Source organism: Lipomyces doorenjongii (assembly GCF_038497915.1).
Source record: "Lipomyces doorenjongii strain NRRL Y-27504 unplaced genomic scaffold V1508scaffold_11, whole genome shotgun sequence".
Lineage (NCBI taxonomy): Eukaryota > Fungi > Ascomycota > Lipomycetes > Lipomycetales > Lipomycetaceae > Lipomyces > Lipomyces doorenjongii.
The window spans coordinates 243,017-254,635 of NW_027118078.1; the positions used below are offsets into that span (position 1 = coordinate 243,017).

The window sequence follows — 11,619 nt, forward strand, 5'->3', positions numbered from 1 at the left end:
TATTCACATCCACAAAATGCTCGATAATTATAACGCAAAAAGTCAGGGTAAGGGCGTTTTGCAAAAGCTTTATTTTCTCTGCGTCGCTGGTGTTTGCGTCGTTAGCCTCTTTAGCTTAGTTGGTAGAGCGCAGCACTTGTATGATTAACTTTGAGATGCTGAGGTCAGCGGTTCAACTCCGCTAGGGGGCAGTACTTTTTGAATTTTTATTGCTAGTTTCTCGTTCCTTGCACCGAAATTTTTTAATGTATGGCATTATTCTTTGAAGAAAAGACAAGGAGACACTAAAATAAGCCAGTGTATATAATTGACTTTATATCAGCTAATGCTGGGTGCCTCCAGAATGGTGGTACATTACGGAACTGCCAATGGTAGCGGTGTCAATTAGAATAAATATAAAGAACAATATAATTTACGGTGGGATTGCTAAAGTCCTGGTCAGAAATTACTAATATATTCGCAAGCCAGGTTTGGAAGAGCTTTTAATTGGTTGCGCTCGCTTAGTGGAGTGAATGATAACGTCCCGCCTGTTTACGGGTCGACTGTACTACGATAAGAAGCGGCCCAAAATTTTGAAGTCTCTACCACCTGCTTCGCGTGAGCTTTTCTTTTGAGAAATATGCAGGCTGTTCTAGTCAGCAAAAGGCGATTTTCCTCCTCAAGGGGCAGATGCATGCGTTCAGGAATAGCTAGCTGATCGCTGCCGAGATTTGCCTGCGGCTCAGCGTCACGGTCGTCGGTTGTCCACGGAAAGTCTTTCCCAATTCGATCGAAGTGTGGCGGTCTGGTTTTTGCCGGACCCTTGAAGTCGCCGATATGAACGGCGATGCATGTACGTCACTCGTTTAAACTATACGCGTATAAAAGCAGCCGAATGCCTTGGCTTGACATGTTCCACTCAAATATCAGCACGACCATCAATATAACATATCAAATATTCACTGACAATGCCATCCTACCACGGATCCTGCGACTGCGGCGCCCTCCAATTCGACGCTGAAATCGACCAGCCCGATGGTGCCATCATCTGCCACTGCGATGAGTGCAAGATCAGATACGGTGCTTTCTGCCCGGTATACCCGGTTCCTGACGACAAGTACAAGATCACCAAGGGCAAAGAATATCTCAAATCTTGGGCCTACAAAGGGGACTCCGGTGAGCCGGTGCCCTGCACTTTCTGCTCCAACTGCGGTACAAACTTGTACAGAGAGCCCAAGCCCTTCGCCGGCAATAAGATTGTTATCGCCGGAACACTCAAGGGGCCCTGGAATAGTGTACGCCAATTTCAGATTCCACATTTCATTTTGCTGACAGATATTGTAGGAAGAACTGAAGCCAACCGCGTCGGTCTATAACAGCAAGAAGCTGCATTGGTTCACTGTCGACAACTTCAAGAACCTCGACCAGGAGTAATTGGGTTGCCCGGTGCGTCTAATTATGCGTCTTTTTGGCTTGCAAATCAAATGATGTTATGGTGGTTAGTGGTTACGGCGCTTACGGAGATTTGTATATTCTAAAAATGTAACAGAAAGTGCTTTCGTGGTGTGCCAAGTAATGAGCTATTAAACATGAACTCACATATGATACTTTTATTCACTCATATGAGCAGTACGAAGAAACTGGTAGTATTTTGTACCAGGCGCCAAAGTGGATAACAAATTCGCGCTTGCTTGCTGTTGATGCAGACGAAGTAGACAATGTCGGAGAGCTTTCAAGATTCCCATCGTTATACAGTCATTTTCACTTGATGAACTTTGAGATTGTGTCAATCAAAAAGTTACTAGCCCAACTACAAATCGAGTACTATCGCGCTGAAACTGCTCCTTATTTGCGTTGCTGAAGATCTCCGCTCTAAAATCCAAGGTCTGAACGTTGTACACTGAAAAACAAACATTGTTGGGCTCTACTGTCACTATCTGCTCTACGCAAAATGATAATCACCAAGATCGTATAGATGTTGGGACAGTTGACTGGGCAGGGAGAGTGACGCCAATATTTAGGCGCAAACGCGTCCAAAATTGTAAATGACTACACAGGATAACCGACACCTGCCGTACCATAGGCGCCAATGCAATCGACAGCATGCCTAACTTTAGTACGATTAAATGAAAATAGTAGCACGGAAAATAATGTAGCTGACAATCAATCGCAATTGTATATACAATTTGGCACGGCCTCGGTTTACCACAGATCCAAACACCCTTTCAATTAATTATCTCGTAATAACATAATCTTCATGCCGATAACAATAAACAATACTCAAAATTTCCATTGCAAATAAAAATCACAGAAGAAAAGGTTCTATTGCGACCCGGAACGAGCCCACTCGGAGGACCCGACACTGAGTTCCTCGATGGCCATACGCAGTCGTCCTATATCAATTTGATCGCTATCAAGACCCATGTCCTCTGTCACAGACGAGTCGGACGAGGCTATAACTGTATCATGGGCAGTAAGATGCGCCAATACGGATTTTAATCGGCGCACAGCCGTCTGTCTGACAGTCTCGTTAACTGCAGCAGCAGGACCTAACCCCTCTGGCGTTGCCTGACCAGCAAAACCTCCAGAAGCGCGGGACTTGCCGCCGGACGTATACTCTCGTATCCGTCTTCTAAGCCGCTCGTAATCCCACTCGTCCTCAGGCGAGGCGAAGCGTGTGGTTGATTTGTACCAGAACATGGAGTCGTCGCCGTCGATATCAGTCTGCACCAACGAGTTCGTCACGCTCGGTGGTTTTAGCTGCCGAGGGCCAGGTTCATTTTTGGCCGGGAGAGTAGTAGTTGACACTGCGGCCGGAACTGTGCGGGAGGCGGCGGCGGGGCGATCCAGTGGGATGACGACTGCCGAGTCTGTGTTGTTGGAACTGTACTCCGCGATCCAGTCGATGTCTGCGAAGCAGTTTGTCGGCAGGGGATACCCTTTGTTTGTGTCAAGTGGGCGGACGGGCACACATGGCGTTGCGGGCAGGAGTGGTGTTTGTGCGGGTGCCGCGGTGTAGCTGGGGAAGAAGAGTCGCTTTGTGAATGATTCGGGGGAAAAGTCTGTGGAATATTCCTCGTTGACTGGAGAGTCTGACAAGAGGTCAGCGGAAGTTATGTTCCGAAATGACGGACCGGAGGTCGATGATGCTGACGAGACCGCGGGGCGATGGTGTTGGTGGTGTTCATTGAGGGAGTAGAAGTGTGATGTCATCGACGAGAGTACGGTCGGACCGCAGGTGGACGACGATGACATATTGAAATGTTGCACACCTGAGATATTGCAGATGCCCTGCGGAGATACAAGCAGGCATAAATATGTCACTGCGAGTCAGAATGAGCGTATTCCATATAATGTCCGGGATGCGGCTCTTGATGTTGTCCTAGTATTTGTAGATGCCGCTGGGAGCTTGAGCTCATCGCACGCGCTCACAACGACGCTCCGAGTTCACATCACCCGGAATGTGGACGTCTTATAAACGTCGAGAGCACTTGTCAGGCAAGAGACCCTTGCCACCATTTTGGGGTCCTAAATCTTCGCAATAGACAGGGAAGTCAGTGAAGGAAGCCATCAGGTGTGTCGAGTATACACTTCGATATTTCAACTCTTACTAGGGACGCGGAATTCGTAACTCCTGCAGCTAACACTCTACTTTTGCTTAGATTGATGTATTCCACGTCACTAGAATTGGATACACCAAATAATTTGTGAGAATGTAACTTACTTCTATGATACATCGATCCCGTAAAATGTGAATTTGTTGTCTTTTTATCAGTAAATTCACACAACGTCCAAAACCAAGTGCAGTTCTAGCTTAACTTGCTGTAGATTCAGTCATTATAGCTTAATTGAACTGTACACAATACTGCTATTTATACCTGATGAATCAGTTATTCCTCAATTACTATAGTTATAGCATGTTATTTATGTCATAACAATGCCAGTAATATGCGCATCAGCTACTTAATCCTTCGTTCGATTTATATTTATTTGTGCGATGACAAGTCCCGACAAGTCCCACGGGATTGAGCCAGGTTCCGCGGTAGATGCATCTCACAGGTGTAATAATACCAATTAAGGTTGCCAATGGATAAAATGCGCATGTCTCAATAATATAAGCATGTAATAAATATTTACAACTTTTTCGGTCCAGCCCTCAACCTGCAATAAACAAGCCCATACAATACAAAACCGTCAAGATCTACCCACATACACCCTCCAACCATAATTCGTTAGCAATGACACGCAACGTTATTTACTCTTCTCCAGCCGAGTGTCGCTCGCACACCCGCAACCACCGTCGCCGTCTCCATTCGCCTCTTCGTCCGGACAGAGTTGTATCGTATACCCACTTCGAATTATTATCTACATCTGCGCCGACGACAGAGCGCTGTAGCACCCACTCCGCCGGTCGCAAATCCAGCTTCCAGGCCGAGTTCTGTCCAAACTTCCAACCAACCGGCGGTAAAACCTCGTCCAAGAACCGGACACCTTGCGGTCGCTGCTTCGATGCGCGCTGCGGACTAAGCGCGTCGTATGGAGCCGCGCTAAACAACCAATCATCCCACTCGTCCACGTCGGAGTTCTTCTGTCGCTGGAGCTCGAAGATCTCGACGTGCCGTTGCTCCGGGAGTTCGTCCAACACGATATCCTTCTGCACCCATGCATCGAAAAGGTTCGATAACTGGTGTTCGCGAGGAGACACGTACATGTCGTGCGAAGATTTGAGTAGGCGTCGCGCCTTGGGATGTCCCATGGTTACAACTGCCCATCCCCATACGAGAAAGATGTGGCGCCAAGGCAAGTACGGAGAGATCACGAACATAATGGCACCGACAACTAGAAGTGCGAGATAGACGGCTGAGGAGTATTGCTCGTCCTTGAAGTTCGTGGGCTTCGTCAGCGTGCCTACGATTTTGTCGTACGCGTGTGTAAAGTCGTCCATTGCGTTCTGAACATCGCGCATGTTCATCAAAAAATCACGCGAGAGCTCTGGTACCGGTCGCGGCTCTCGCGCTTCAGCTAGTGGTGGGCCCTCTGATGGGACCGGGAAGGATGGCAACGGCGATGGAGGCGGCGGATGCCGCTGAACGAAAGCGGGGACCATGAAGCCAAACAAGACGACCACGACAGGAAATAGGATCAGCAAGAATGGATACAGACATAGAAATGAGTAGATAGCCAAAGCTGAGAACGTGTGGTTGGGATTCCGCCATATCAGAATGCGCCGGATTTTGAACTGCAGTCTAAACACGACACCGATTCTGAAGACACTTTCAGTTAGCAAGAAATGAATGTACAAGCCAAAGCATCGACTGACCTCGCATTCAACCGACTGAAATTCCGCCCCATTACCGGGACCGAGAAAGCCGGTCTGTTCTTTTGGTCCTGGAGCCGCTCCGCGACGTCCGTCATGGTCGATCCGCCGTTCACGGCATCGGCAGCAGGTAGCGCGGACGCAAATAGAAGTTCAAGAAGTTTGTCGGTTATGTGATCCTTCCGTGACTCTTTGCTTCCGCTGCTGTCATGGGACGAGGAAGGGGACGTGGCATCGTCGCTACCGTAGAGAATGTCCTTGAGCGCGGAGAACTCGCGGAGGGTACGGGGAGCGTAGTTCATTGGAGAAGTGGTACGCAAACACAATTATCTCGACGAGACCGACTCCCACAGGGTCGCTACAGATGCGACAGCGCGAGAGGGAAGGTACGGTGATACTAGTGGTTGAGGCAAGCCGAAGCGATCGACAACGTGGGGAACTTCGTTGCCTCGGACAGAGTGTAAGTGTACTTTGTACGGGGATTACTGTCACCTGCGCATGTTTCAGCACGAGATGCGTACAGAGAGTCATGCTCATGTGAATTTGTGAACGAGGCCCTTTCTGCTTACATTCCATACACTTATGTCATCCGACCAATTCAAATTGGTAATTATTCAGAGCCCAACACCTGCACCAAAGCAGATCGCCGCATAATTTGTAAATTATTCCCCAATCTCGCAGTGGAGCAAATTTGGAACTCCATAATTAGCATGTTATTGTCCCATAATATATTACTCAATGCAGACAGTGCGGGTCATGGGACCGTCAAGGCAGCTTGGCGGGAGGAATGCTGTTTATGTCGTCCTGCCAACGCCAATGGAAGACAGCCAGCGTGTCGAGTTCCTCTTGCGGTCGACAGAATTGAATATTTAGCCTGTTGTTTGCATCGCGTACATTCCACAGTCGGGGAAACCAACACATACAGCCTACGGTTAGCCTTATGACATCATTTTCGCTATTAGAATGGTATACGCGGCAACCAGCCAGGACCAATAAATGCTATTTATATGTAACAGTCGGTTGTATTGCATTACCGAACTTGGGCAAATTTGATCATGTTTATATCGCGGCTTCCATCTTCAGCACTAGGACTGCTATAGGACTGCTAGCGTCCTACCAGTCGCAGATATACCGCAAATTTCCCAGTTCACAGCTGCTCAATGCAATTCGACTTAACCCATAATGTGCCAGAGAAACAGTTTGACATATACCGTAGCTGGAGCCGAAATGATTGGGAGTTATTAGTCCGGGTAATTTCCCTTTTGAGCTCGATGTTCTTGCCTGGAGTTGTCGATCGCGTGCCGCAAATATTTTAACACTATTTGCCGCCTTTCCGTCAATTATCACATAAGCTGTCAAATTTTGTTGCAAATCCGCCGTTCGTCTGCCACTGTTCGTGTTTCAGCTGGTCTGCACTACTGCTTAAATCGTGATTGACGCAGAGATCCGCGGAGTCGGCGATAATGTCACCTCCGGTTACCTTTTCTACATCGTCTCCACGCTGCTCACCGCTCATTCTCGCGCTCTCGTCTGCTGCTTCAACTCCATCTGCCTCGCCGACGACGCCCATATCGCCTGCTCTTCTCGCTCTAGCTGCAGCTCCTGGTACTGTTCTCGGCGCGCATAACTCTTCCCAGCAGATGCAAGTTGCCTCGCGCGAAGCACCATCGCCATTGCTCCTCGCGTCTTCACCTATACTCGCATCCACCTCAACGAACGTCACGCCGTCGTCCTCAACGACTGTCACGAGCCCATCCCCATCCCAGTCCCCATCCCCACTGCTCGCGGCGTCACAGTCATCAGCCTCTTACCAGCGTAACCAGATGAAGTCCCGCAACCCAGCGTTCAACATGAGCATGCCCTCTCCACCACGCTTCGTCTCAAGCGCGAGTGTGAACAGAATGTACGCTGCCCAGCCATCACAGCAACAACTACAGCAAGCGAGCCAATTGGCCCAATCGTCCGACGCGACACCGTATCTCATGCCCGTGGGATCGCCACTCGGCCCAGTCACACCCATGCTCCTCGCCGACGAAGAGTTCCAGTTCCCGCTGCCCTCGACGTCGCCATCTCTTGGCTCCGGGCTGGCCGTTGGTAGCTTGAGTTCGAGCGCTGGCAGCACATCTTCTCAAAGCTGGCCCTGGCATAGACAAATGAGGTACTCCCAGCAACAACCTGGCTTCACAACCGGTTCACCGGCAGGGTTAGCCCGTGTCGCCCCGTATTCGTCGTCAGCTAATCCGCCTACATCTTCCCTTCTAAGCTCAGGGCTCGCCGGCACCTCCAACTCGAACCGGCAGGTGTCATCAACGTCACCTTCCCAATCACCATTATCGCCATTGTCGCCAGCTCGGTCGGAATCCAGTCCAGATGACGAAGATGTCGACGACATTCGTATGGAGGATGTGTGACGATATGTTTTAATTCAACATTATATATAACAATCCAGCTTGGTTAGGCGACGAAAAATTGGTGTACAGGGGTTTGGTATTGATGGTATTTTGCTTTGGAGTTATATGAATGGTGTTATGGGACTGGTATGCTATCTACTATTTATTTTATTTATTGTATTTATATTGTGTATAATGTCATTTTTAATATTGGTTAATAATATTGGTTAACTACATTTATCTTCGTCATTTTACTATCGTAATAAATTTGGTATAGGCTACAGGCAATAATAGTAAACACTATCCGCATGTCTACTTCAACCTAGTGATAATTTGAACTGACCCTTTGTACGATTAACATAGTCATGTACTTATCACTGAAGTACTCTCTCGCGTCACCGAAGCTACACATCGCAACAGACCAGGTTAAGAGGAAGCAGTCTACACACGCAGCGCCTAACCCGTTACATCAGCAGTCATAGAGGGTCGCAAATTATACGAAGCTAACAGCCCATGACCTTGGATGGGGGGAGAGTTCGCCCATATGGGTGTGTGAAAGGCTTGCTGCAGAGTAGGAGCGACCCATCCAGCCAGTAGAGATAACTTCTCACTGACCCGCAGGAGGATTCTACCAAGTTCTGAGCCCGCTCTTCTCGTGATTTTCGAGATGCTGTTTGTTCTGTGTACTGGAAAAGATGCTAAATCACCATACACTCACTTATTTTGAGGAGGCATGGCGGGACCCAAGTCAACATTGTCATTTTATGCTGACAAACCACCACGTAATCTTACACAAGGTAGTTAGTTATCCTAGATATGCACGCAATGTACTGCGGATGTACCATCTACATCATCCGGGATCACACCGCACATTGATCGCTGGGTGAGTCTGATGATGAGAACAATCCTCAGCCGCTATTCCAAACTAGTGAGCATTCCGGAACTTGGAGAGAAGCTGATTTGTTGATTTACATATATTATGCAATGCGCAACTTGCTATATAAAGATATATACATAATGCTACAGTCCCATGCCATCAAAACTCACAAATCAACCGTAACATTTACCACAGTGATCACTTATTTAGCCTTTCTCTTCAATGCTCTCATCTCCTTCTTCATGCGCCCATCTACCATCTTATATCGTCCCTTGACTCCCTTCGGACGACCCATAATACCTCTGTTCGCGCCACGCGCGACAACAACTTTAACCTGTGGCTTTGTGGTCTTCTTTGACGCCTTGCGCATGAGCTTCTGGATACTTTCTGCCTTCTCTTTCTCAGACTTATTAGGATCTTCAACAATGATATCAGACTTTTTGCGTAATCTCTCGAGCTTCCGAGCCGCTTTCATCTTCTTTCGCGCCTTGGCTTCTTCAACCTTCTTGATAGGCCGGGCGTTAAGCGCACGTAATTTTGCTTTGATAGCCGCGGCTGCCTCCGCGGTGATCGGTCGGATAGGTTTACTGAACCGGTCTTCGTCGTCCAAAAACCATTGCGGGAGACCATCGCGGTCGCGCATAGAGTACCGATTGTACGATTCGTCTACCACGTCCGCTTTCGATTTCTCTTTAAGAGCAAGCTGATGAGCAAGCGTCATGGCCTCAGCTGTGATGATATCGATATTCGGACCAGTATGTTCCTTATCATCCATTTCATCATCGCTGCTGTCATTGTCACTCCAGGACTTCTGATTGGGCTCCTTGACTTCCTTGACGATCTCAAATGAGTTCTTGTCATCGTTGTCGGAGACGGCCTCATTCTTCTCACCGGATTCGCCGTCCTGGTTGTTTCGCAACTCGACAATTTTATTGATTGTCTCATCCGAGTCACTCCCCGAATCTAAGCCATCAATATCTTTGAATACGCTCTGTCCAAAAAACTTGTGCGCGGTCTTACTCAGACCATTAATCTTAACATCATTGTCTTCCAACTCCGTCAGTAATTTAAGGTTCTTAGGCTTCGGATGGTCATCCTCAGATTCTGAACCAGAAGAAGACTGATAATCTTCGTCCAGCTTGATCCCATCGTCATCGTCCTCATCATCGGACTCGGACGGGTGTTCTTCGAAGCCAATCCATTCAGTGTCGGACTGTTCTTCGCGGGCTTTCTTGGCCCGATACTTGGCATCATTCTCTGCTCGTCGCCCTTGATATTGCTCGTACATGACATCCAGTTCGTCCTCAAGTCTGTCCGCCTCCTCGTCGCTGTTCTCGCCAATCTCGATTTCTTCGACGTCTTTCTTCTTTGCTTCCTCGTTCGTGACAATGACGTTCATTTTACCCTTTGCGAGCGTGTCGAGCTGTCCGCTCTTCTCGACTTCCTTCAAGCTGAAAAGGGAATCACTACCAACCTGCGCCGCCTCGATGCCGATATCAACCGGATTCAGCATACCCAGCTGCATGCGCGTGATCTCCTTCTGCCGCTGTTCATTCTTCTTCCGACGTTCGCGTTTCCGTCTCCCGGCTTCCTTATCCTGCAATTGCTGGAGCTCATACTCAATTTTTTCCTCCTCGGTCATGTTCGAAGTCGGATCTTGCTCAGGCTCTGGCGTAACCTCCTTTTTATCTAATCCAAGCGCCGAGCGGCATATCAGCCGCCACTTGAGAAGGAGCCGGAAATCTCTTTTGCCAAGAACTTTTAAGTCCTTGCAGAGCTCCTTAACCTCTTTCGATGTCTCCTCTAATTTCTTGAGCATCTTGAGTTCGTTGCGCAATTCTTCCAGCGTAGCAGGCTTCTCGTGCTGCTCTGCTTCGTCGTTTCCGACTGGCTGTTCGGTAGAGGCCTCCGGAATCTCAAACTTGAATTCAGACATGGACCCCAACGACGCAATCGGATCGTTCCCTTTAACAAAGTCCAATACCGACATAGTCTTAAACTGTGTATAATTTCCCTCCTCATAACCATCTCTCTTCCTCTTTTTCTTCTCCGGATTAAACACTTTAGCCTCGTAATTCGGTGTCGGGTCAGTCAAATCCTCAAACACGGCCCTCGGATCCAAAAACTTTGGGTCGATCCGCTTCGGCGCCTTAAACCCTCTACACATGACGAAAATCTCGGCAGATACATTTCGTGAGGCGGGCGGTTTCGTTGCCTCGACTTTGTTGAACAACTGATTAAACACCCACATCAAGTTATTGTAATCCTTCGATCTGAAGACTTTTGTCACGAAAATGCCGCCCGGCACGAGGAACTCGGTAGCGAGCTTGAGGGATTGCAGCACAAGTTCGGACTGGGTGTAAGCGTCCTGGACCCATGCCGTACCGACATTCGGGGCACCGTCGTGCAACACGCAGTCCGCTTTCCACGTTTTCAAATGTTGCCTGAGCTGCGCACGACATTTGTCAGACGTAATATCTTCCTGGAACGTGATGACTTTCGGGATAGGTTTAATCGGAGCCAAATCCACGCCAACAATCAAACTGTCAACAGGGCATAAACTGGCGGCGACTTGACACCACGACTATATCGATCAGTACTACTTCAATCGGCAACACACACAAAAGAACTTACACCGGGCGCGGCACAAAGATCAATAACGACTTTTGACTTTTCTAGAAATCCGCCATACTTCTGGTTAATCTGTAGGATCTTGAACGCAGCACGAGCACGATATCCCTACAGATATTAGTCATGAACGAGGAGCCCATCGTAACCTCTGTACATACTTTTTCTTTGGCAAGACGATAGTATTGATCTAACCGACCTTTTCCGAACTTTTTCTGCGTTTTACCCATTTCTTTTGGCCAATTTAACAGGTGTCGCTAACAAAATCAACGTATTGATACTTTGCGCAGCTAGAAAGATTTTTTTGCGATTGGGAGTTTTGAGGCCGGGTAAGTCCTTGCAGGAGCGGGGCACGGCGTTGGGACTTGCCAGGTGCGGCCACAGAACAGTGGCAGGTTAGGGCATACTGTTCATTCACTTACCATATA

General features: G+C 48.3%; 5 protein-coding genes and 1 non-coding gene across 6 annotated transcripts; 3 read left to right on the plus strand and 3 right to left on the minus strand.

Annotated features, from left to right (window-relative positions):
• Nucleotides 1–104: 104 nt before the first annotated feature.
• Nucleotides 105–191, plus strand: V1508DRAFT_t22. Its single transcript has one exon. It is a non-coding gene; the product is annotated as a tRNA-Thr (tRNA).
• A 319-nt stretch (nucleotides 192–510) lies between these two features.
• On the plus strand, nucleotides 511–1,794 carry V1508DRAFT_413120 (Mss4-like protein). Its single transcript, XM_066939730.1, has 2 exons — nucleotides 511–1,274; nucleotides 1,324–1,794. The coding sequence occupies exons 1-2, from the start codon at nucleotides 948–950 to the stop codon at nucleotides 1,411–1,413; spliced, it is 417 nt and encodes a 138-aa protein (XP_066797341.1). The 5' UTR covers nucleotides 511–947; the 3' UTR covers nucleotides 1,414–1,794.
• A 507-nt stretch (nucleotides 1,795–2,301) lies between these two features.
• On the minus strand, nucleotides 2,302–3,234 carry V1508DRAFT_351030 (uncharacterized protein; the record flags this gene model as incomplete). Its single annotated transcript, XM_066936802.1, has 1 exon — nucleotides 2,302–3,234. One exon carries the CDS (start codon nucleotides 3,232–3,234, stop codon nucleotides 2,302–2,304), a length of 933 nt encoding a protein of 310 aa, XP_066797342.1.
• A 714-nt stretch (nucleotides 3,235–3,948) lies between these two features.
• On the minus strand, nucleotides 3,949–5,802 carry V1508DRAFT_460520 (integral peroxisomal membrane peroxin-domain-containing protein). The gene is made up of 2 exons (XM_066942770.1): nucleotides 5,300–5,802; nucleotides 3,949–5,243 (listed from the first exon to the last, which is right to left on the minus strand). The coding sequence occupies exons 1-2, from the start codon at nucleotides 5,596–5,598 to the stop codon at nucleotides 4,235–4,237; spliced, it is 1,308 nt and encodes a 435-aa protein (XP_066797343.1). The 5' UTR covers nucleotides 5,599–5,802; the 3' UTR covers nucleotides 3,949–4,234.
• Nucleotides 5,803–6,537: 735 nt separating this feature from the next.
• On the plus strand, nucleotides 6,538–7,926 carry V1508DRAFT_413128 (uncharacterized protein). The gene has a single exon (XM_066939731.1). The coding sequence runs from the start codon at nucleotides 6,760–6,762 to the stop codon at nucleotides 7,705–7,707; it is 948 nt and encodes a 315-aa protein (XP_066797344.1). The 5' UTR covers nucleotides 6,538–6,759; the 3' UTR covers nucleotides 7,708–7,926.
• Nucleotides 7,927–8,644: 718 nt separating this feature from the next.
• Nucleotides 8,645–11,460, minus strand: V1508DRAFT_367240 (Spb1 C-terminal domain-containing protein). Its single transcript, XM_066937384.1, has 3 exons — nucleotides 11,353–11,460; nucleotides 11,198–11,302; nucleotides 8,645–11,147 (listed from the first exon to the last, which is right to left on the minus strand). Exons 1-3 carry the CDS (start codon nucleotides 11,419–11,421, stop codon nucleotides 8,766–8,768), a joined length of 2,556 nt encoding a protein of 851 aa, XP_066797345.1. The 5' UTR covers nucleotides 11,422–11,460; the 3' UTR covers nucleotides 8,645–8,765.
• Nucleotides 11,461–11,619: the final 159 nt, after the last annotated feature.